The sequence below is a fragment of the Sorex fumeus genome, unplaced genomic scaffold (assembly GCF_029834395.1).
Source record: "Sorex fumeus unplaced genomic scaffold, SorFum_2.1 ptg000007l, whole genome shotgun sequence".
Taxonomy (NCBI): domain Eukaryota; kingdom Metazoa; phylum Chordata; class Mammalia; order Eulipotyphla; family Soricidae; genus Sorex; species Sorex fumeus.
This window is the reverse complement of record NW_026606064.1, coordinates 60,553,542-60,580,271: the sequence shown is the minus strand read 5'-3', so window position 1 is coordinate 60,580,271 and position 26,730 is coordinate 60,553,542. Positions and strand designations below refer to the sequence as shown.

General features: G+C 40.7%; 1 protein-coding gene across 1 annotated transcript in view; it reads right to left on the bottom strand.

Annotated features, from left to right (window-relative positions):
* Window positions 1–26,730, bottom strand: part of ODAD2 (outer dynein arm docking complex subunit 2) — a 245,771-nt gene that overhangs the window by 156,460 nt on the left and 62,581 nt on the right. Inside the window, 4 exon segments of the mRNA XM_056107146.1 lie at window positions 4,163–4,273; window positions 10,339–10,581; window positions 20,066–20,275; window positions 21,257–21,403. Coding sequence (XP_055963121.1) covers window positions 4,163–4,273; window positions 10,339–10,581; window positions 20,066–20,275; window positions 21,257–21,403 — 711 coding nt within the window.

The window sequence follows — 26,730 nt, the reverse complement described above, 5'->3', positions numbered from 1 at the left end:
AGCACAAAAATTTGTAAGTCTACAACTGTACCTCTTGGTTTGTCACTAATAAAAATTAAAAATAATTAATTAATTAATTAATTTTTTAAAAAGTGTACTCTGACCTCTACTGCAAACCATAATGCCCAAAAGGGGAGGGAGGGAAGGAGGGAAAGATGGAGAGGGGTACAGAGAAGGAGAAATAGAGGGAGAGAGGGAGAGAGAGAAGGAGGGAGAGAGAGAGAGAGAGAGAGAGAGAGAGAGAGAGACAGAGACAGAGACAGAGAGACAGAGAGATAAGTGTCTGCCACAGACATGGGCTGGGGGAAGGGGGCCAGGAGGGAAACTGGAGACACTGGTCGTCAGAAATGAACACTGATGAAGGGACAGGTGGTGAAATATTGTATGAGTAAAACCCAATTATGAACAACTTTGTAACTGTATCTCATGGTCATTAAGTGTAAAAAAAGCAATATACTCTGGTTAACTAATAGCTGGTGTGGTTAATAAAAGCCATGACCCATTTTTCAAGTCCATCTTTTCTTTCCCTTCACCATTCCAATTTTCCTGGCACTCTATAAAATATAGGCCAACAAATAAAGTAAGATTAATATAATAAAATTCATTAAAAGATAAGACATGAACATATATATGTTTATCTTTTTCTTCCATCAGTTTTGGGACCACAACGGTGATACTCGGGGCTTTCTCCTGGTTCTGTGCTCAATGATCATCCCTGGATAGGGCTTGGAGGAACATACAAGGTGCTGGAGATCAAACCTATGTTGCCTGTGTGCAAGGCAAGTGCCTTCCTGCTGTACTATTTCTCCAGCCCCATGTTTATACTTTTTATTGTAAGAAATAACTTTCTCATCATCATTATGGTTGATAGACTATATGAAAGGCAGTACAGAGGGATCATATACATATTCAGCTATTTTATACTACATAAATAACCTATTTATAACTAAAGATTATAAAATCACTATCACTATCACAATCACCCTGTTCATCGATTTGTTCGAGCAGGCACCAGTAACATCTCCATTCATCCCTGTCACATACTAGTATAGCCCGATGGCATACTGGGGGCTCTTCCAGGGGCAGGGGAATGAGTACCATCATTGTTACTGTTTTTGGCATATTGAGTACTCCATGGGTAGCTTGCCAGGCTCTGCTGAGCGGGTGGGATACTCTCGGTAGCTTGCCAGGCTCTCTGAGAGGGATGGAGGCTTTTGGGGCAGCCTCTAATCACCTTTACAGGTGTTCACAGTCAGGCATATGTGTGGGCATGGTACTCTCAGTAGCCTGCCAGGTTCTCTGAGAGTGAGAATTAGAAAAGAGATTTATATATAAAATCACTTCACTTGATCACTTGACTTCCCATTAATCTTTGATTTGCTCGAGTGGGCGTCAGTAATGTCTCCATTTGTCCCTGTCACGTGCTAGTGGAGCCCAATGGCATGTGTTCATTCTAGGAACACGAAGAGCCTCAACTGATAATTCAGGGTCTTGACGAAGAAGTCTGACCATCTTGTAGGTGGGCGGCCACGCGGTCTTTTGACGTCCCGTGGAATCCAGTCGGTAATGGCTCTAGTCCAGCAGTTGTCTCCAATCTTATTACGTGTCCAGCCCACCTAATTTTCAATGGTTTGGCAAACAAGGCAGCGTCCCTGATTCCTGATCATCAACGGAGGTCAGAACTCCGGATTCTTTGTCTCATTTGAGTGAAACGTGATACTCCAAGCATAGCTCTTTTGATTTCTCTTTGAGAGACCCAAATAGCATTCTCGTCTGTTTTCATAGGGCACAGGTCTCTGAGGCATATGTTAATGCAGGAAAAACAGTGGAATCAAAGAGATGTGCCCGGAGCTGGAGGTTCTTCATCCTCTTAGCTATTTCCTCAACACTCTTGAAGGCGTTCCAAGCCGCTCTCTTCCTCCTGCGCAACTCAGGTGTCAGATCATCCATCATGTTGACTTCTCAACCTAGGTATACTAGCTGTTGCATTCGGAGATGGTTGTTCCATTGAAAGCAAATGGAGCGTTAGGAACGAGGCTGTTTCTCATAAACATTGTCTTCGTGAGATTCAGCTAAAGTCTGACCTTTCCACACTCACGGTTGAAGTCGGCCAGCATTTGTGCTGCTTGGCTAATGTTTGGTGTTATTAAAACAATGTCATCAGCAAAGCAGAGGTGGTGTAGCTAGTGACCATTTATCTTCACTCCCATTCCTTCCCATTCCAGTCATTGTATGACGTTCTCGAGGGTGGCACTGAAGAGTTTCAGTGAAACAGTATCACCCTGCTGAACCCCTCTCTTGACATCGATGATCACTTCTTTGTAGAATGGTGAGATCCTGGTAGTGAATCCATAATACAGATCACGGAGGATTCTGCTGTATTGAGTTTGAAGCCCTGATTGGCTAGGGTTTCAATGGCCAATTCCATATCAACAGAATCAAAGGCCTTTTTTAAATCAATGAACGTTAGATAGAGTGGCATCTTGAACTCCCAAGAATCCTCAAAGAGCTTGGTTATCATGTGGATATGGTCGATGGTGCTGAATCCTTTGCAGAACCCGGCTTGCTCACATGATTGTCCTTCATCTAGTGTTCTGCTAATCCTATTCAGGATGACGCGAGTGAACAGCTTGTAGATGACAGACACTAGGCAGATGGGGCAATACTTGCCAATGTCGTGGATGTCTCCCTTCTTGTACAGTAGTACAGTCCTGCTGGTTTTCCATTGGGACAGAACCTTGCATTCAGACAGGTAGCATGTGAAGAGCCGAGCCAGAGTATTGATGAGTACTGATGGCAGGTTCTTCAAGTGTTCATGTCTGACCTTGTCTGGGCCAGGTGCTGTTCATTTCTTTACCGACGAAATGGCGTGTTGGATTTCTGAAGGGAGAATGTTGGGAACGACATATCCATCCTGAGGAATTTGGTATGTGGGCGGGTGGATATGGCTATCAAAGAGATCTGGGTAGAAGTCATGAATAATCTTCTCCATTGCCCTTCTGGAAGATGTGATAGATCCTTCAGGATGTCAGAGGGCAGTCATCCTGGTCTTGTAGTTGGTGAAAGACAGCTGGGCATTACAAATGCTTTTCCCAGCTTGTGCCGCATCTACCAGCACTGCTGCTCTTCTCTCTTTGAGGTCTTCCTTTATCGCATCTCTGCACTGCTTTGAGAGCTTGGACGTTCGTTTATGGTTGCCTGAGGCATGCGCCAAGCCACACTGGTGAATAAGCTTAAGGGTTTTTGAAGAAAGGCATTTTTTTGTGGCTATCTCTCTCTCTTGGCGTTCCTCGCACAATCATGGAGGTGCTGAACCAGTCGATCATATTGCTATGGAAAGCATCATGCTAAGCGAAATGAGTCAGAAAGAGAGGGATAGACATAGAAAGATTGCATTCATCTGGGGGATATAAAGTAACAAAGTATGAGATTAATACCCAAGAATAGCTGAGATCAGCACCAGGATGATTACTCCATAACTTAGAGGCCAGCCGGTTATCCTAGAGGAAAGGGCAGTTCAGATAGAGAAGGGAGCACCAAATAAAGGATGTTTGGAGGATCCTCCCAGGAGGGGAGATGCATGTCGAAAGTAGACTATGGACTGAACATGTTTGCCACTCAATGCCTCTTTTGCAGACCACAACACCCAAACGGAGAGAGAGAACACAGGGGATTGCACTGCCACAGAGATGGGGGGATGGGGGATGGGGGTGGGAGGGATATTATCCATGGTGGTGAAAAATGGGCACTGGTGGAGGGATGGGTATCTGATCATTGTATAATTGAAACCCAAGCACAAAAAATTGTAAATCTACAACTGTAAAAAAAAAATAAAATAAAATAAAATAAAGGGGAAAAAAAACTTCCTTTTTCCCTCACAAAAAAAAAAAAGAAATTCTGCTTCACGCCTGCCACAGAGGAGGCAGGGGATGAGGGTGGGGGTGATGGGAGGGAACCTGGGGACATTGGTGCTGGGAAACATACACTGATGGTGGGATGGGTGTTGAAATATTGTAAAACTGAAATCCAATCATGAATGGCTTTATAATGCTCTATCCCATTGTGATTCAGTAAAAAAAAGAATTTATAAAGAAAGAAAGAAAGAAACGCTTCTTCAACCGTAAGAGCAGTAATTGCACAACTGTACAAGAATCCCACCTACCTGGTAGATGGCCATGGCACAATGCTCCTGTAGCTGTTCATTTTCACTATTTAGGTTCTTCACTAGATTTTCAATAATTTTGCCTGCTTTTATTGCAGCTCGGTAGTTTTCCTAGGAACATATGGTTAAATATTTTGTGTGTGTATAGTGCATGAGCAGAAGTTCTTCTTTGCATTAATAACACTGAGCAGATTTTCTTAATAAACAGCATAGCTCACCGTCACCTACCAACAACACTAAGTGAAATTAGTCGCCATTTAAAAGGCTAACCTAGCAAACCCACTCATTGGCATTTACCCCAAGAACACTACGTCATCAATGTGAAAAGATAAATCTATCTCTGTGCTCATGAACAGCACCATGTACAACAGTCAAGATCAGGAAGAAACACAAATGTGTCATGACAGGTGAAAGGATAAAGATTTAGGTATATAGACACACTGGAATAATATTCAGCAATGAGATAAAAACTTGCCTTTCACTGTAACATTGATGAAGTTAAGGAGGGGAGGGTTCACATGAAGTGAAATAAGTCAGAGGAAGGAGGGGAAAAGCAGATGATCTCTCTCGTATGTGGTACATAAAGAAACAAAGCAAGGACCAGGAAGTGCTAATACAAGGTCAGTACTAGAGGATTCCAGGAACTTGAGTGGTGTTGAGAATGATGACGCAGTAATTTATAATACAATTAATATCAACACTATTCTAACCACGTTGCTTCAAATACAATAAAAAGATTGGTTTTTTTTTTGCTTCTTGAGTCACACCTGGCGATGCACTGGGGTTACTCCTGGATTTGCACTCAGGAATTACTCCTGGCGGTGCTCAGGGGACCATATGGGATGCTGGAAATCAAACCCGGGTCAGCCACGTGTAAGGCAAATGCCCTACCTGCTGTGCTATTGCTCCGGCCCCATATAAAATGTTTATCACACAAAAACCTTAAACGTCTACAGTTTTGATCTTTCAATAGAAGGCAATTTCTTGGGGGAGGGGGGAACGCTTTGGTAATCATGATAACTGTAATTTTTTTCCTTGTTTTTGTGCCACAACCAGCAATGCTGAGGGGTTTCCTGGCTCTGCACACAGGGATCATTCCTGGCAGGCTTGTGGGAATTTATGGGGTGCCAGGGATCAAATACAGGTTTGCCGCATGAAAGGCAAATGTCCTATTCATTGCACGATCGCCAGGCTCTTTAAAACTTATTTTGGGACTTGGCTTTCTCCACATATGCGCCCCAGGCATCCTCTAGGACCCTGGAACGCTCAGCATTCCTGAGCCTCTTCTTGTTCGTCCCCAACGCTATGCCAGTCTTCTTCCTCCCCCAGGTTAGTTAGTCGTCAGTATTAGAACCCGTTACTTGGCTTTCTCCACGTATGTGCCCTAGGTGTCCTCTAGGACCTTGGGACACTCAGCATTCCTGAGCCTCTTCCTGTTCATCCCCAACGCTGTGCCGGTCTTCTTCCACCCCCATGTTGTAACCCCCACACACACCAGGTACCGATAAGGGGCATGGCCTCTTCTAAAGCAGGTGTGGCTTTTGTAAATGTGGGTGTGGCCTAATTTTGGGCAGGCGGATGCTCACGCAGCTACAGGGTACCCAGCAATCTCAAGTAACATCTCAGTCTCCATACCTCCACACCAAAATGAAGAAACAACGCAAATCCTCACCACGTGGGGAGGACAATGAAAAGAGCCCAGAAGCCTCAGTAGGTGCTACTCACCTAAGGGACCTCTCTGAGAAAGAATTCAGATATGAAATAATGAAGGTGTTCAATGAACTCAATGAAACAGTGAGACAAATATCTAGTAAATTAAAGGAGGACATGAAAAAAATCAAGAAATTATGGGAAGAAATGAGAGCAGAAATTGGAAAGCTACTCACAGAAATGTCACAAATAAAAGATTCTGTAGATGAAATAAAAAACTCAGTTTGTGCCCTCAAGAGTAGAATGGCCACAGCTGAACACAGAATCAGTGAGCTGGAAAATCAGCTGCACCAAACCAACAGGCATCAACAAAAAATGGCAAAAGACCTCAAAATAGCTTTAGAGCGAATCAGGTCCTAGGAGATGATTCCAAGAGGAACAACATAAGAATCATTGGAGTACCAGAAGGTCAGGGAAACAATTCCAATGAAAAAGCCACGGTTAAACAAGTCATTGCTGAAAAATTCCCAGAGCTGGACAAGGCAGTCATTCAGATTCAAGAAGCCCAAAGGGTGCTAGCTAAAAGAGACCCTAACCAAAAAAAAACCTCCAGACTTATCATAGTTAGAATGATGGATGCTGTGGATAGAGGCACAATACTGCAAACAGCAAGGTCAAAGAAGGAAATCACATACAAAGGAGCACCCCTTAGGTTCACAGTAGACCTATCAGAGGAAACCCTCCAAGCCGAAGGCAATGGTTGGATATAATGAAAAAACTCACTGAAATGAACTCTTCACCAAGAATACTCTATCCAACTAAACTCTCACTAAAACTTGAAGGAATGATATACTATTTTCTGGATAAACAGCAGCTCAGGAACTCCATAGACTCAAAACCAAACCTAAAAGGACTAAAGGGGCTACTATAAGACAAGACAAACCCTACAAGCACAACAGACACTTACAGGAACATGACACAAAACCCCATAACAATAATCTCTCTCAACGTCAATGGTCAAAATTCACCAATTAAGAGACACAGAGTGGCAAAATGAATTCAGAGACAGAACCCAACATTCTGCCGTTGAAACTCAACTGAACAGTCAGAGCAAACACAGACTCAACGTTAAAGGATGGAAAGCAATCCTGCAAGCAAACAGCTCCCTCAAAAAAGCTGGGGTGGCCATATAGGATCCGACAACATAAATTTTAGGTTGAAAAAGATTAGAAGGAACAGCGAAGGCCATTTCTATTTATCAAGGGGTATGTACAATAGGAAGAAATCACACTCTTAAATGTATACGCACATAATGAAGGAACAGCTAAATATTTAAAACAACTGCTGAAAAATTTTAAGGAGGACATTGCTAGCAACACAATGGTAGCCAGAGACTTCAACATCGCTTTGTCACCTCTGGAGTGATCAACAAGAACAAAACTCAGCAAGGAAACATTGTATTTAAAGGAAAAAATAGAAGAGAGAGGGATTATAGACCTATCCAGAAATTTACAGCACAAAAAGAAAGAATACACATTCTTCTCCAGTACACACGGAACATTTTCCAAAATAGACCATGTGCTAGGCCACAAAAGATACCTCAATAGAATAAGGAAGATAGAAATAGTATCAACAATCTTTTCAGACCACGATGCACTGAGAATAGAAGTGAATCACGCACAGACACAGTGAACAAAATCAAACACATGGAAATTGAACTACTCAATGTTGAACAATGAGTGGGTCAGGAAGGAAGTCAAGGATGAAATCAAAAGATACCTGGAAACAAATGAGAATGAAGAAACGAGATACCAGAAACTATGGGACTCAGCTAAAGCTGGGTTATGCGTAAAATTTATAGTTCTGCAAGCATTTCTCAGAAAGGAAGTGAGGGCCCACAAAAACAACTTGACGTTAAAACTCAAGATCTTAGAAAAGGATCAAAAAAAGGAGCCCATATCAGGCAGAAGGAAAGAGATCATAAAACTTAGAGCAGAAACCAATGACATAGAATCCAAAAATAAATAAATAAATAAATAAATCCAAAAGATCAAGGAAACCAAGAGCTGGTTCTTTGAGAAAATAAACAAGATAGATAAACCACTAGCAAGACTCACAAAGAAAGAGAGAGAACCCTAATAAACCAAATCATAAATAAGATGGGGTATATCACAACAGAAACCAAAGAAATTCATAAGATCATCAGAGACTACTTTGAAAGTCTGTATGCCACGAAACAAGAGAACCTAGAAGAAATGGATAAATTCCTGGACTCCTATAATCTCCCAAGGCTGAATCAAGAAGATCTAGAATCCCTGAATAGACCTATTAACATCAAGCAAATTGAAATTGTAATCAAAAGTCTTCCCCAATACAAAAGCTGGGGTCCAGATGGATTCACTAGTGAACTTTTCCAAACATGTAAAGAGGACCTATTGCCAGTTCTTCTCAAGCTTTTCCAGGAAATGGAAGAAACAGAAACTCTCCCAAACAGTTTCTATGAAGCCTGTATCTCTCTAATACCAAAAGGAAACAAAGACACCAAAAGAAAAGAAAACTACAGGCCGATATCCCTGATAAACATGGATGCAAAGATTCTCAACAAAATACTAGCAAATAGAATGCAACAACTCATCAAAAAGATCACACACCATGACCAAGTAGGATTCATACCAGGGATGCAAGGATGGCTTAACATTTGGAAATCAATCAACATAATCCATCATATCAAAAAAAAGGAAAAACATAAGATCATATCAATAGATGCAGAGAAAGCATTTGACAAGATCCAGCTCCCGTTTATGATGAAAACCCTCGCCAAAATGGGGATAGAGGGGACTTTCCTCAGTATAGTTAAAGCCATCTACCACAAGCCTACAGCAAGCATCATCCTCCACGAGGAAAAACTGAGAACCTTCCCTCTAAGATCAGGGATGAGAGAAGGATGCTCACTCTCTCCACTGCTGTTCAATACAGTACTGGAAGTACTTGCAATAGCGGTGAGGCAAGAAAAAGATATTAAGGGCATTCATATAGGAAAGAAAGAAATCAAGCTCTCACTATTCGCAGATGATATGATACTATACTTGAGAATCCTAAAACCTCTACCCAGAAACTCCTAGAAACAATAGACTTGTATAATAAAGTTGCAGGCTATAAAATCAATACCCAAAAGTCCATGGCTTTCCAATACGCAAATAGTGAGAGAGAAGGAAAAGACATGAAAAAAAAAAACAATTCCGTTCACAATTGTGCCCCAGAAAATCAAGTACCTAGGAATCAGCTTAAGTAAGGACATAAAAGACCTCTACAAATAAAATTACAAAATGCTACTTCAGGAAATAAAATAAGACATGAGAAAATGGAAAGATATCCCCTGCTCATGGATCAGGAGAATTAACACTGTCAAAATGGCAATACTTCCCAAAGCGTTGTACAAATTCAGTGTGATCCCTATAATGATACCCATGACATTCTTCAAAGAAATGGAGCACTGCACTCCTGAAATTCATATGGAAAAATAAGCCCCCATGAATAGCTAAAGCAATTCTTGGGAAAAAGAAAATGGGAGGAATCAACCTCTCTAACTTCAAACTCTACTACAAAGCAGTAATAATTAAAACAGCATTGTACTGGAACAAAGGCAGAGCTGCAGACCAGGGCTGAATATACTGACACCTCACCCCAAACATATGATCATCTAGTCTTTGCTAAGGGATTCCAAGGAATGTGAAGTGGAGCAAGCAAAGCCTCTTTAACAAATTGTACTGGCAAAACTGGACAGCTACATGAAAAACAATGGGCTCAGATCTCTTCCTAACACTATGTACAAAAGTAAGGTCAAAATGGATTAAATATCTCAACATCAGACCAGAATCCATAAGGTACAATGAAGACAAGGTTGGCAAAACCCTCCACGACATTGAAGCGAATGGTATCTTCAAAGATGTCAGCCAAGGGCCAAGCAAGTGAAAACAGAGATAGACAAATGGGACTATCTTAAACTAAGAAGCTTCTGCACCTCAAAAGAAACAGTGACCAAAATACAAAGACATTCTACAGTTTGGGAAAGGATATTCACCCAATACTCATCCGACAAAGGGTTGACATCAAGGATATACAAAGTACTGGTTGAACTCCACAAGAAGAAAACATCCAACCCCATCAAAAATGAGGCGACGAAACTAACAGAAACTTTCTCAAAGAAGAAATCCGAATGGCAAAAGGGCACATGAGAAAATGCTCTACATCATTAATCATCAGGGAGATGCAGATCAATACAACAATGAGATATCATCACACAACCACAGAGACTGTTGGTGGGATACTGGGATCATTGGTGGTGTAGAATGGGCACTGGTGGAGGGATGCATACTTGATCATTGTATAACTGAAACCTAAGCACAAAAATTTGTAAGTCTACAACTGTACCTCATGGTGTTTCACTAATAAAATTAAAAAAAACTTATTTTGTGACTAAAGAATACTATGGTCAATGTCAGCAAGAGAAATCACCAATTGCACACCTCTGATGCACATTCTTGCAAGGTCCCCACCACTGGAATTAGCATGTCCTCGTGGGAAGTCTTCAGGAGCCGAGCCAAGAGAGGGAAACCCCCAGCCTTCCGAATGGCTTCTTTGTTTGCGTAACTTTTACTGCAGCTCCATAGAGCCAGTGCTCCGCAGCGGGCAACCTCCACATCTCTGGTCTCGTACAGATTTGACTGAGTCAGTTCTGCGTGACTATGCCCACAGTCCAATAGAGACACCTACAAGAACAGGTACAATGCACATCAGGTCTTGAAAATAAAAATGCCATCTTGCAATAGCTCAAGGTTGGTACTAAGTTCAACTGTATCAAAAGTAAAGAAAATTTTTTTCACATTTTAATTGCTTTAAATTAAGATGACATGTTTTAGAAAGCTGCTCATAATAGCTGTTTCAGGCTTATACTGTTGCAACATCAATCTCACCACCAGTGTCCCCAGGGTCCCTGCCATCTCCTAGCCTGCCCCCTTAGCAGCCATGTAACAAATTTCACATTGCTGCTCCAACAAAATTTAGAGAAACAGCAAATGGAATCATGGGAAGCTAAACTAACAAAAGTCGATTCAAATCATTTAATACAATACAGCACACTGCCTCTTCTCAACTGTAGCACTGTCCTGTAGCACTGTCCTCCTGCTGTTCATCAACTTGCTTGAGGGGATATCAGTAATGTCTCCATTGTGAGACTTGTTGTTACTACTTTTGGCATATTGAATATGCCACGGAGAGCTTGCCAGGCTCTGCCATGCAGGCGGGATACTCTCGGTAGCTTGTTGGGCATTCCGAGAGGGCTCTTCTCACCTTGATCACTTGGTCACTTGATATCCCATTACTCATCGATTTGCTCGAGCGGGCACCAGTAACGTCTCCATTCATCCCCGTTGTGTGCTAGCATTGCCCAATGGCATCTGCTCGTTCTAGGAACACGAAGAGACTGAAACCAATTGTTCAGGGTCTTGACGAAGATGTCTGACCATCTCGTAGGTGGGCAGTCACGCGGTCTTTTGACGTCCCATGGAATCCAGTCGGTAATGGCTCTAGTCCAGCAGTCATCTCTAAATCTCATTACGTGTCCAGCCCATCTGATTTTCGATGCCTTGGCAAACAAGAAAGCGTCCCTTATTCTTGAGAGTTGACAGAGGTTGGAACGCTGGATTCTTTCTCTCATTTGAGTGAAGCATGATACTGCCAAGCATAGCTCTTCTGATTCCTCTTTGAGAAACCCGAATAGCGTTCTCATCCTGTTTTCATAGGACCCAGGTTTCTGAGGTGTATGTTAATGCAGGAAGACAGGGGAATTGAAGAGATGTGCTCGGAGCTGGAGGTTCTTCGACCTGTTAGTTATTTCTTCGAATTGCTCTTGAAAGTGTTCCAAGCTGCTCTTTTCTTCCTGTGCAACTCAGGTGCCAGGTCATTCGTCATGTTGACTTCTCGACCTAGGTACACATAAGTGTTGCATTTGGAGATGGTCATTCCATTGAGAGTGAATGGAACGTCAGGAACAAGACTGTTTCTCATGAACATTGTCTTTATGAGATTCATCTGTAATCTGACCTTTCCACACTCACAGTTGAAGTCGGTCAGCATTTGTGCCACTTACCTGATGTTTGGTGTTAGTAGAACGATGTCATCAGCAAAGCAGAGGTGGTGTAGTTGCCAACCATCTATCTTCACTCCCATTCCTTCCCATTCCGGTTGTCGCATGACGTTCTCAAGGATGGATAGCACTGAAGAGTTTTGGTGAAATAGTATCACCCTGCCGAACCCCTCTCTTGACATCGATGATTATTTCTTTGTAGAATGGTGAGATCCTAGTAGTGAATCCGTAATACAGCTCACGGAGGATCCTGATATATTGAGTTTGAACACCCTGATTGGCTAGGGCTTCTATGACCGCTTCCGTCTCAAAAGAATCAAAGGCCTTCTTTAAATCAATGAACGTTAGACAGAGTGGCATCTTGAACTCCCGAGAAACCTCAATGAACTTGGTTTTCATGTGGATATGGTCGATGGTGCTGAATCCTTTGCGGAACCTGGCTTGCTCGCATGGTTGTCCTTCATCTAGTGTTCTGCCAATCCTATTCAGGATGACTCAAGTGAACAGCTTGTTGATAACAGACAATAGGCAGATCGGGCAATAGTTTCCAATATCGTGGATGTCTCCCTTCTTGTATAGTAGTACAGTCCTGCTGGTTTTCCACTGGGACGGAACCTTGCATTCAGACAGGTAGCATGTGAAGAGCCGAGCCAGTGTATTGATGAGTACTGACGGTAGGTTCTTCAGGTGTTCAGGTCTGACCTTGTCTGGGCCAGGTGCTCTTTGTTTCCTTACTGAAGAAATGACATGTCAGATTTTGGAAGGGAGAACATTGGGAACGACATATCCATCTGCGGAATTTGCTATGTGGGCAAGTGGACGTGGCTATTAAAGAGATCTGAGTAGAAGTCATGGATAATCTTCTCCATTGCAGTTCTGGAAGATGTGACAGATCCATCAGGACATTGGAGGGCAGTCATCTTGGTCCTGTAGTTGGTGAAGGACAGGCGGGCATTACAAATGCTTTTCCAGGCTTCTGCTGCATCTACCAGCATTGCTGCTCTTATCTCTTTGAGGTCTTCCTTCATCATTTCTCTGCACTGCTTTGCGAGTTTGGACATTCACTTGTGGTTCCCTGAGGTATGCGCCAAGCCACGTTGGCGAATAATCTCAAGAGTTTTCGAAGACAGGCATTTTTTTGTGGTTATCTCTCTCTTGGCATTCCTTGCACAATTATGGAGGTGCTTAACCAGTCAATTGTATTCCTCATCAATGTTGTCTCTGACGGCATCTTAACATGTTGCCACAACAGAGCCAAAGAGCTCCCAGTTGGTGGTCGTTCTGTGGAGTTCTCTTCTTAAACTTTGCAGCCCTTTCTCCCTGCTCTGTGAAGTAGAATTTTGCATGAAGGAGACGGTGGTCCGATCCCATTTGGAATTTTGGGATAACAGCGACATCAGTCAGGCAAAACCGGCGATTGAATATGATGTGGTCAATTTCGTTGTGGAACCATCCACTGGGAGACTCTCATGTCCAATGTTTAGATTTGGCCTTCTGGAATTGTGAGTTATTATTGATGGTCTTGGTCGACATGATGAACTCAGACAGTCTCTCACCCTGTTTGTTCCATTCAAGGCCATGGGTCCCGATGTGGAGTTCTTCAGCTGATCTTCTCGGTCCTATCTTGGAATTTAAATCACCGACAATGATCTTGTAGAAGGTGCGGTCTTCTTTATAGAACTTCTCCAGCTCCATTTAGAACTTCTTAATTTCCTCTTCACCATAATTGGATGTTGGTGCGTAGACAACAAAGATAGAAACTGCTGGCAGTGAGCCACATCTATTCAAGTGTAATCATCTACATAGCTAAATTTTCAATATGGCATCTAGAACATATTGCATCAAATTTTATTTTGTACTTGAACCCTATTGCAGTAATTATATCTTTTGTGTCTAAAATATGACTTCTTCCCCCTACTTGACAAGAAAACATTTTTAGAATGAACTTTATACTGCAGAACAGTCAAAGCTGAGAGACAAAATGCTTCCAAACACCTTCCTTCAGATTTTGGAGTTATTACTCTCACTCCACCCCCATAATTTTAATCTCATTCCAGGATTATATTTCGTCTTATGTCTTATTTGTGGGGGCCACAGCCAGTTGTGCTCAGGGATTACTCCTGAATCTGCACTTGGGGATGAAATCTGGTGGGGCTGGAGAGGCATTTGGGATGCCAGGATTGAACCCAGGTTGGCCCGGTGCAAAGCAAGCACCCTGCCTGCTGTTGGATCTCTCCAGACCCAAGAATTATATTTTCTTAATTGACACTAATATTTATCTTAGTGATATTTGAGAAATATATTGTAATCCCTGGCATCTAAAATATAGGCTTCCTAGATTTATTAGAATTTTATGAGAACGTAAGAACAAATTCTATATTTGCTATCCAGATAATCATGATCTCCAATTCTAAGTTTAGGTGGCATTTTCCAAGACTAAGTGTCTGTGATTCCTACTTAGAGCACTGTGAGGGAAGAAAAGACATTTATTGTCAAATTACAACCCCAGAAGAAAGGGGGCAGGAGGGCATCACATAGCTTTCTGGTACCATGTAGCAATGGCCCAGCAATACAGGAAAGAAGTTGTATGATGAGTCTGAATCCAAGGCTCGCACCCCCCAAATTTTTATCACAGATATTCTCTCATTCTCTACAGAACATCAAAATTCTGTAGCTTGTGCATGAGGCCCTGTGTGATGACTTGTTCCTCCAGCTCATCTCTCACTACTCCCTCTTACCCTACATCAGGCCACATTATTATTACTTTTTTAATTGAATCACTGTACAGTTACAAAGCTTTCATGTTTGAGTTTTGGTCATACAATGATCAAATACCCATCCCTCCACCAGTGTACATTTTCCACCACCAATGTTCCCAGTATCCCCCTTCCTACCACCCCTTCCCCTGCCTGTGTGACAGACAATTTCCACAATACTCTCTCTCTACTTTGAGTACATTTAATTTTTCGGCACCAGTCCCACCATTATTTGGAATTTTTCCACCATCACTCAAACCTGCCAAAAAGGCAATGCTAGACAATTTGTTTTGTATTGCTTGTTATGAATAGCATATAATGAAATTCTACAATTTCAATAATTAGGATCTGGAAAGATCTCTGCAGCGAGCTGCTCGGTTCTGTGTGTCTCTGGATCATGGCCACTTAGGAGCTTAATAAGTAGCCAGGACCAGTTAATGAACATATATCAGAGTACCATTGGGGTTGGGGGATGAGATGGACTGGCTCCTTACCTGTCCCGTGAGGCCAGTCAGCCACATTAAACACTGGTAGTTTCCAAACACTAAATGCTGTTCCCCAACTCTGAGCCTTTACTAGTCTCTTCTGGGTAAGAATTTCATCCTCCTAAAATGCCTTTCCAGGGGGTGTTTGCTGGCACCCACTCACATATTAAAAGTGGGTGCACAACAAAAGCAACATTTTCTCTTTCCCAACCTTCCTCCTCCATCAGGGTTCCTCCATCACCTCTTCCTTTGATCTTCCACTATTCCCAGAACTGACTTCTGTGGCTTATATTTTGTCTATATGAAAACAGATGCACTTTTAATCTTATCCATTCTCTCTAACTCTTTGCTTTCCACACCCCCAGCACCACAGTCTGACAACAGAAAGACACCATTAGTATTTGTGTGTATTTACATTATATGTATATCACCACCACCTGGGTTCTGGACCTAGCACACAGTTCCAGAAATGTCTGAAGTGGTCTGAGAGATGAGACCAAGTGCACCATGCAGAGAGAGGAGAGTAATAGCTGGTACTGGAGCTGGCACTGCTCCCCGGCTTGGATGTACTGATTCTGACTGTCCAGACTTCTAGAGCGCTACCCATTTCCTCCCTCAATTACACCTCTCCAGGCACTGACCTCCGTCTCCACATCTGGATTCACCCTAGCCAGTGCTCTCCTCAGATTCTGATCCTTGGCTTAGTTTCTTCAAATTTCTCTATCTCTGTATTAGGTAACCCCCTCATTTCCAGACCAATGTTGTTCGCCTACCACCTACCCACCCCATCCCAAGCAGGCCAAAAAACAGATTCCTAAATGTGTTCTCAACCCACCAATTAAATATATTATTGATTTATTCACCATTGAATATTCCTTGATCCTAATTTAGTTGTAATTTAGAATTATATTAAAATAGGCATCACTAATAATATCCAAGACCAGGGTAAACCGGGGCCAGGACGACTAGGAGCTGCAAAGGGGAGTTAGGATAGAGAAGGAACCAGCATGACAATAAAAGTTAGAAATGATCATTTTGAACGGGAACTGAGTATTGAAAGTAGGTAAAGGGAAATACCTGATAGCCTTTCATTATCTGTATTTCAAACCCTAAGACCCAAAAGGAGGGGGGGGGGGGCAGAGAGAGAGAGAGGGAGAGAGAGAGAGAGAGAGAAAGAAAGAGAGAGAGAGGTGCATGCCATAGAGGGTTTGGGGAAGGAAACTGGGACTACTGGTGATGGGGAATATACACTATTGAAGGGAGAGGTATTGGAACTTTATATGACTCAAACCTAATGATGAACAACTTTGTAACTGTGTATGTCACTGATTCAATAATAAATCAATAAAATGGCCATCATTATTTTGTTTAAATAGGCATCTTTGAAAAAACAGGCATCATTATTTTGACCAGATTAGCAAAATGGTCAAATTTTAAATCCTTTAACATGATTCCATAAAACATTTAAGATATTTTGGTTTTTGGTTTTGGGGTTTTGATGGGAGTGGGGTGGTTTGAGTCAGACCTGGTGGTGCCCAGGGCTTACTCCCAGCTCTGAGCTCAAGGGTCACTCCTAGTGGAGCTTAAGAAACATATGGGGTATTGAGGACTAAACGTGGACTCTACAGCTCCACATATTTCAGTTCCATGTTAAAAAATTATTGGGGCTTAAGCAGTAGTACAGCGGGTAGGGCATTTGCCTTGCATGCGACTGACCCGGATTCAATTCCCAGCATCCCATATGGTCCCCCAAGCACCACTAGAAGTAATTCCTGAGTGCATGAGCCAGGAGTAACCCCCTGTGAATCGCCAGGTGTGACCCCCTCCAAAAAATAATTATTATAACTTACATTTTAGTCACTGTGGTCCTCCAAATAATTCATTATTTAAACAGAATCATGAGTCACAGTAATAATTATAGTGAGTTTTGTGAAATACTATATGATTTTGTGAATCTTTTTTTTCAAATTTAGTGAACATGTTTCTTTTTTTAAATTTTTATTAGTGAGACACCATGAGGTACAGTTATAGACTTACAAATTTTTGTGCTTGGGTTTCAATTATACAATGATCAAATACCCATCCCTCCACCAGTGCACATTTCCCACCACCACAGATCCCAGTATCCCTCCCACCCCCCATTACCCCCGTCCCACCTTGCCTCTGTGGCAGGTCATTCCCTTTTGTTCTCTCTCTCCTATTGGGTGTTGTGGTTTGCAAAAGAGGCAATGAGTGGCAATCATGTTTGGCCTATAGTGTACTTTCAGAATGCTTCTTGTGAAACATTTTAAGCATCCACCAAGGCTTAAAGACTTTATATACTGAAACATATTTAGCCACCACCAAGATTCTAAATTTTCACTTTAATATTTGTTTGATCACATATTTATATAAGCATCTTTATATGCAATAGCTCATTTATTGTTATAGAAAATAAGTAGAAATTATAGAAAACATGTAGAAAAATATAGAAAACATGTAGAAAATAGCTACATGTTAAGGTGCTCTACAGATTATAACTGAATGCACAGAATCTCTTTTAGATTTCTGAACACATTTTGCAGTGTAAATGTTGATATTAAAATCCATACTATTAAAATGGGTTGGAGTGATAGCACAGCAGGTAGGGCATTTGCCTTACATGCAGCCAACATGGGTGACCCGAGTTCGATTCCTCCGCCCCTCTCGGAGAGCCCGGCAAGCTACCGAGAGTATCTCGCCCGCATGGCAAAGCCTGGCAAGCTCCCCATGATGTATTCGATATGCCAAACACAGTAACAAGTCTCACAATGTTACTGGGCCCGCTCGAGCAAATCCATGAACAACGGGAGGACCGTGACCGTGACTATTAAATATTTATTGACCCTTCATATGTTATGGTTATATAAAAATTGTGGACGACACTAAGATATCTCTGGTTTAAAAGTGCAGAAGTAGCAACAGCCCAATGTGACATATGCTGACAGGCAAAGAGATTTACACCAAGGACAATGACATTGCATTTCCACGATGCACTTTAAGGGTTTGTCCTGCTACATCAAAGGCATAGTTAAAAGCTCACTTTTTTCTTTCAGTGATAGTAATTGCCATAATTATTTTTCTAACTATAAAATCAATGCTTATAAACAAATTGACAACTATAAAAAATACAAAAGAAACTGGTAAACATTTCACAGAATACCAGTGAACCACTGTGCATATTTATTCCCAGAATATTTTCTGTATTTATTAGGTAAATCTTCAAAAATATAGATCATAGGTATAACCTCACCCCAGGGAGAGAGATCTTTATCAAAAGGATTAGAAACAGTGGAGATCATGCCCAATTCAATCAGCTTAATCAATGGCTGAATAAATAGCAGTACTCTTGCAGTAAAAAAAAGAAAAGATTAGAAACAATTGTTAGTGACGATTAAAAGGGAAAAATAAAACTGATACACTGTTGGTGAGAATATAATTTGGTACAGCTGCTAGGGAAAATAGTTTTTTAGGTTCTTTAAAAAAAGGAAATTCTTTATATCATTCAACAATACACTCTTAGACATTCATTCAAAGAGTCTAAAAAACATTCATTTGAATGTCATATGCATCTCTATGTTCACAGTAACATATTCACCATTGCCCAAGCACAGAATAATTCTAAATGACAATTAGCAAATGAATGAATAAAAGAGATGTGATATATATGATATATATGTATATTATATATATATTCTGTCATTAAAAAGATGAAATTGTACCTTTTGGAACAAAATAGATGGATCTTGAATTGATTATACTCAGTGAAATAAATGGTTTTATTTATATGTGGAATATAAATAAACTGGCAAAAAAAAAACCCAACAAAGATAACTCCTAGTGCCAGTAAAAACTATTGTGGATACTGGTGGGAAAAGGGTAGTGGAGTAAAAGCATGAGAAAAGGGGAATTGGGTTGTGGAATGGCACTGGAATTTTGTTAAACTTCCTATGATTTTGGTGAACTTCCTACAATGAACTTCCCATGATTTCTGAACTTCCTATGATGGCAAATCAATGATGATAAGTGAATGAAAAAAACTGTCATGGAATTATTAAAGGTTTGCTGTCCTCCCATTTTCATCGATTTGCTCGAGCAGGCCCAGTAACATTGTGAGACTTGTTACTGTGTTTGGCATATCGAATACGTCATGGGGAGCTTGCCATGCTCTGCCGTGCGGGCAAGATACTCTCGGTAGCTTGCCGGGCTCTCCGAGAGGGGCGGAGGAATCGAACTCGGGTTGGCCATGTCAACTGCATGCAAGGAAAACGCTCTATCCGCTGTGCTATCGCTCCCAATAAATTATTTTAAATCCTATAATTTCATGTAAGAGAAATATAGATTTGTAACTAAATAGACTTTCAATATATAATACTGTTAAGCTGAATTATTTTTGTGTGTGTGTGTTCCAAATAATTGTATTGCTCATATTATCATTTAAGTGAGAAAGAAAGAAAATGGTGACTAGATGAACAAATATTTGTTGCTCTGTGTTCTTAGGGGATGGTCCTCATCCTGGAGTCAGACATCAGAAGGTCAGACCTGCTTCTACTATCCTGGGTCTCACCACCTCCTGCCTAACAAGGCACACACAGGCAAAAGTTTTTCTACTAACACACAAGTTAAAAATGACAACTATATTTGAAATGTGTGCAATTTTTTAAGGAGGGGGAAATATTGTTTAGCTACTTGCCAAAAATGCAAATGATCAAAAACAGTGTCAAGAACATGTCTAAAGAACCTCAAGATTCCCAGACTACACCCTTTTGTTATTTACTATCCAGGACTGAATGCAGGGAGCCAACACCCAAGGAAGCTGGCATGCTGGCAAGGACCTCAAGGTACTCACCAGTTTGGTGATGCCCCCATGCTGTCTCACCGCTCGCCTGGCTCGTCGAAACTTGGCAACATTTGCAATGGTCTCAGCTGCCAGACATTTCAGACTCTTGTGTGGAGAATCAAGTATGTTGACCATAATTGGTAAGCCCCCAAGGTCAACAATATTACGTCGGATTTGAGGATTGTGACTGATTTCCTTCAAGATTTTTAATGAACCGATCTAAATCAGAAAGGAAAATTGTATAGAGTGCATGATATATGATCAATGTTACAGTTTTAAAAATTCCAAGTGTATTTAAAATCCCATATGCGATGCTGGGAATCGAACCTGGGTCGTCCACTTGCAAGGCAAACACCCTACCCACTGTGCTAGTGCTCTGCCCTACCTGCTGTGCTATTGCTCCAGGCCCCATTAACCTTCTTTACATCTCTGCACCTCTCGGAGAGCCCAGCAAGCTACCGAGAGTATCTCGCCTGCACAGCAAAGCCTGGCAAGCTACCCATGATGTATTCAATGTGTCAACACAGTAACAACAAGTCTCATGATGGAGACGTTACCAGGGCTACTCAAGCAAATTGATGAACAACAGGAGAACAGTGACAGTGACTTAAAATCCCCAGTGAAGCTTATTTTTAGGCAAACACTTCCTCTTCTCAGGTGTTACATATATCCCCCATATTTTCTTCAGTTATGTAAATAAATATTCATCAACCAATTAGAAGAATGAGAAAGAGCCAGAATAGAAAGAAGTTCAGAGTAAAGAAGAGTAGTTAATGATATGAAGCTGTCAGTAATAATAGCAGAGAAAGACAACAAAAACCCAAACAGAAAACAAACAAACAAAAAACAGGTGACAAGACCAGCACTTCCTTAGTGACTAAGAGGATGTAGCACTGTAGCACTGTTCTCCCATTGTTCATAACTTTGATCGAGCGGGCACCAGTAACATCTCCATTGTGAGACTTGTTGTTACTGTTTTTGGCATATTGAATTCGCCACTGGGAGTTTCCCAGGCTCTGCCGTGCAGGCGAGATACTCTTGGTAGCTTGCCGAGCTCTCCGAGAGGGGTGGAGGAATCAAATCCGGGTTGGCTGTGTGCAAGGCAAACACCCTACCCACCGTGCTATCGCTCCAGCCCGACCAAGAGGCTAGCCACAAGAAAGAACAAAGTTTCTCACACACAGTGACAAAACCACTTACCTTACATTTGACTTCATCTGTATCAAGTAAGTTTATTAAAACTTCAAGACCTCCAACATCCCTGATTGCCAACTGGCAGGTCTCTTGTGCCAAGTTGAAATCCTTCATGGAACACAATGCAATCACTGTGGCTGTCTGATTCCCTCCCTACAAAAAGGCAAGGTGACAGCAAAGACTCATCAAGGTACCACTCTCATAGAAAAGCAGAAAACAGAGATGGTGCATCTATGAACTGAAAAAGGTATCTGCTTACACACAGCATATTATTTTTTTCAAGTTTTCTGAATAGGCTCTATTTTATTAAATAAATCATGCAGAACTGAAACACACATGCATAAAAGCTGTATGGTGTTATAAAACATGATTCCAGTTTAGAGTTGAAATTTAAGGTTTATTCATCTGCTTAAAATAAATGACATTAGGTGGTGTTAGCATATTCAACAGAGCCCAAGGGCAAACCTTGAGCAACTGGCAGAAAATCAAGCTTTATGCAGTCCTCACAGTTCCTGTAAAGCGCAATCTGTGATGCAAACCATTTTAGAAATTATTCTTACAAACATAAGTTGTAAAGGCTGAAACTGGGAAATCACATGGGAGACAGAATTCACACTGGGATCTTGGTAAGAGGAGTCAGAGCTGTGGGGTGGGAAAAAGAAAGTAATTTAGAGCAGGAGTTAAGTCCAATGGGCAGATGATAAAGCAAACAAAAATAAAGCTTCACTGTTGTAAACCAAAGGCTGGCTCACCACTGAGAGATAAGCAAAGCAGTATCTGCTTAGCTAATTGTTATTGTAAAGAACAACAGGAAATACATCCTTTAAGTAAAAACAAATTACTAGGTCTTTTTTTTAAGTAAAAACAAATTATTGATCAGTGAAACATACCTGCAAAGAAATAAAAATCAGAATGTTTTTTAAAAGGAATTATGTGTTTGGAGAATGGAGTGGGACTTCCAGTGATTCTTAGTCATCCAGGCTGAAGGTTCAATACAGAGGATGCGGTGATGCTAGGTCACCCTGGTGGTGCCTGGGGGTCTCCAGGGATCAATCCATTGGTATTCACAGGATATGTGATGCCCAGGGTTGAACTGGGATCAACCACATTCAAAGCATGCACCTTAACCCTTGCATAGTCACTCCAGTCCCAGTTGTAACAATTCATAAGTAATGCCCACCAAAAGTCCTCTGAACATAGATCAATACCTATTCTACTAATGACTGATACTGGTCTGTAAAAGTTCCAGTGAAAGTAATGATATAGTTAATAAAATAAAAGTAGTATTTCTAATGGACTTAAGAATAAGATATTTTTATACAAGAAACTCTAAAAAAAAAAAAGATAGGGCCAGAACAATACTACAGTGGATAGGGCACTTGTCTTGCACATGGCCTACCTAGGTTCAATTCCTCCACTGCATATGGTACCCTTAGCTCACCAGGAGTGATTCCTGAGCACAGAGCCAGGAGTAAGTCCCGAGCACCACCAGGTATGGCCCCCAAACCAAAACAAACCAACAAACTCAGTCTTGGATTTTTCTACTTCAAAATATTCTGTCAACCAGGGTCTCAAATGTCTTTTCTGAAAGGAGATACTTTAAGATGATGTCTATTATCATTTACTAATCATTATAATGCCAATCTATTTTTTGAGGTAGCATAATTTTAATTTTATTTATTTTTATTATTTTTTTATTTATTTCAAATACCCATCCCTCACCAGCACCCATTTCCCACCACCACTGATCCCAGTATCCCTCCCATCCCCCAACCCCCCATCCCACCCTGCCTCTGTGGCAGGGCATTTCCCTCCATTCTCTCTCTCCTTTTGGGTGTTGTGGTTTGCAAAAGAGTTAAGTCTGATTTTCAGGGAGAAACGTTGGATGATTTACTTTCCATTGATCACTTTGTATATAAGGAGATGTCACGCAGCCACTTATGTGGCCGCACGGTTTGGAAAGAATGTCCTGGTGCCTGCTTGCAGGCTCATGGTCATCGGGGTTCCATCTGAAGAAGATAATGCCAATCTATTATCTATATGTACATCTATAAAAATTTAGCCAAAAGTGGAAATTACATTCAAATCACCCCAACCATCTTCTATATCATGCATATGCAGCACTGTAGCACTGTCCTCCTGTTGTTCTTCGATCTGCTCGAGTGGGCACCAGTATTATGTCTACATTGTGAGACTTGTTACTGTTTTTGGCACATTGAATATGCCACGGGGAGCTTGCCAGGCTCTGCTGTGCAGGCAGTATACTCTTGGTAGCTTGCCGGGCTCTCCGAGAGGAGCAGAGGAATCAAACCTGGGTTGGCCACATGCAAGGCAAACACCCTACCTAATGTGTAATCGCTCCAGCTCACATATGCAGATACAAGCAAATAATCTTAAAAATTCAATATAATGTTACTTCTAAAATAAAAATGTGAAATAACTAAAGAATAAGTATTACATGGGGGAATCAAAAGTTATAGACTTCACCGCTTTCTCTTACTCCTTTTCCAGAAAATTCCCTCTAGTTTCTAAAAATGCTAGGAGAATATTTCAGTATCTTAGGTGGCACTACTGAAATTTTAATTTTTCCAGATAATTCTTCTAGATTCTATTTCTGTTCAACATTCAGTTTAGTAGTAAAAATAGCTTTGTTCTTACTTACACTTAAAATAGTGTATTTTATTCTTATAGTAACTTTTAGTGTCTTTTTCATGACATCGAGAGAAATTCACCACTGCCAACTTACTCTCGGTTGATTCAAAAATATAAAATAACAAGTGCTCTACTTAATGCTGTCAATTTCATTAACTCACAAACATAAACCTCACTTACTAGCACTTCCTGTGCCAGACATGCTATGTAAGCCACGAAAAAATCCAAATACCAGTCATAAATTAACCAAAGAAATCATATTAAAAGAAGAAAGGTATAACATTTTATTAAAGGTGGTTCTATTTTTTAATGAAAATGGTTAAAGGGGAGTTGGAAAGTTTCAGGGAGTATGTCAAGGAGTAGACGGAGTTCTGCATCAGAAGTGTGAAGTGCAAACCAAGAAGTTCAGGTCAAGAGACTTCTTTATGCAGTTGCTTCAAACTTGAATGACTAGAATGTGAAAGGGCATCCAATATCATGCCATGTTCCAGAGTCTTCCGCATCCCATATCTAACTCTCTAAAAGGCATGTGCACTGTTCTGATTTTTTTCTACTATATGTGACTAAGACTTTTCTTCATTACTTTTGTGTTACATTTCCTTTGATAACAATTTTATTTTTATGTACAATCCAAAATGACTTCCTATGTCATATCAAGGTCTCTTATTTTTTTCTTCTTCTAGACTATTTCCAAATTTTGTGTTTTGTTTTACTTTTTATATCCAAAAATGCCATTTAAAGTCATATAAGTAGAGCAGATGCCCCAAAGATTAGACCTGATATTCTTTCTGGATTATCTCTAGGCCAATTTCAAAATCACTGGACGGAAAATCTATATTTACCATTAAGAAGTAGCTCCTTTGAGAAAAAAAATTCTGTAAATCATCAGCTTTTTCTGAAAATCTGGAAACATATTCATAAGCTTGAGGGACTTTTTTAGAACAGTTTTATAGTAGGGAAAGTTAGTTTTTCCACATTTCAGGATTTAGTTCTACTCTTGTCACTGACCATATTCCCAAAAGGATTATAAATCTTTCAGAATGAATACCAGAGGATGTGAGCCAAAATATTCAACATACAGAGCTGCAAATGTTAGCCAATTGCTAGTCTTTAAATACCAACTATGTCAAAGGATTTTTCAAATGTTCTTCTATTTTGACCAGATGCCACAAGCATCTAACTATTGGAAAGCAGTGCAAATATGCTTTGTTTCAATTATATTTCCCCAGAGAATGCAATTAGTTGCCAATACTTATTTTCACATTTTATCATGCATTTGCATTTGCAATCTTTTAAGAGCTGGAGTAAACACAGTAAAATATTACTAGCTTCTGAAGGGTTTTGAAGAATGCTTCCAATAAGCTTTACCACTTCTGAAATTAATGCAATTAGTTTGATAGTTGCCTGCCTTCTCCTACTTCTTCTCAAATGTATCTAGACTCTGTTAACCTTCAAATATTTTGCAGTTCACACACATTCCTTTCTCAAACCAGGTGTCTTTGCTCCTTGTTTAAATCATGAGAAACTGAATGTTGCTTTCTCCACCCTTTTCTCCAAAAGTCTGCTTGAAAGTGAGATGATGAGAGGATGTTTTCTAAACAGTGATTTTCGCCACTTTAAAATCTCTGATCTAAAATGTCTCATCCTATATGGTATACAGGTTTCCTCTGCTATCTGAAAATCACTCATTTCTATTAAATCTTTGTAAGCCAAAATGGCACAAATCAGAGATGCAAGTGCTATTAATTTCTATGGAAAAAAATTCAGAGTTCCCAGAACCAAAAAGTGGCATGCCAATTTATACCAAGTAATGCATATTATCTAGTATCGCATTAACATATATTAAAGATAGGGCTGATCTGCTCAGGGTATACATATCAAAGCTGAGCCTACCTATTTAGATTAATGTCCATCCCTCCTCTTTATTGGAGATAAATTGAGATGAAGAATATATTCAAGAGAATATATCTCTCAACAGAGAGCCATCAGCACCAAACCATGTTTGTATTCTTTCACCCAACCAACTGAATACACACTGCCATTCACCACATCTGAAGCCAAGCATTAGGCACACTCTGGGAAACAAAATCAAATGTGATCTCTGCATTCATAGACGGCATGGGGTAATGGAGAAAGAATCTGATTATTATTTTTAAGGCCACTGAACTCATTGATAACGTTAAATCTAAAAAACACCATCAGGAAGAGTGATGTGGAGCTCTACAGGGCTGGAGTGGAAATGGGGTTTCAACCTTGTGAGGGCATCACTTAATTCATCCTTCAGACAAGCAGCAAGGAGGGGAGAAGGAAGGAGGAGATGAGTTAGACAAGACAACGATGGAGAGTTTTGCGTAGTTTGATGATGGCAAAGGTATAGTAACTTTTTTTTTACTTTTGAACCACACCCAAGTGGTACTCAGAGCTTACTCCTGACTCTGTGCTCAAGGATAGCTTCTGAAAGGGGACCCCATTGGGTGCCAGGGATTGAACCAGGGTCAGCTGCATGCAAAGCAAGAATATTATCCAATGTACTATCTCTCTGGTCCCAGATGCAGTACTTTTGTACATCAAAATTAGAAACTTTACCAATATTGTGTAAATACTAAAGTAACAATTTTTAATTTAAATAAAACCTAAAACATCACTAACACACTCAAAAACTGTTTTTCCTCAAGGAAGGAATATCAGGGTAATAGACATTCAAACATTCTAAAGGCAGGGGCTTCTTGGTTTATGTGGTCAGCGGGGCAGACAGTAAGCATAATATCCCGATATCTTTAACTGTGCAGCAGACATAGAAATAGTGGCCAGGAGAGGTCTAAAATGAG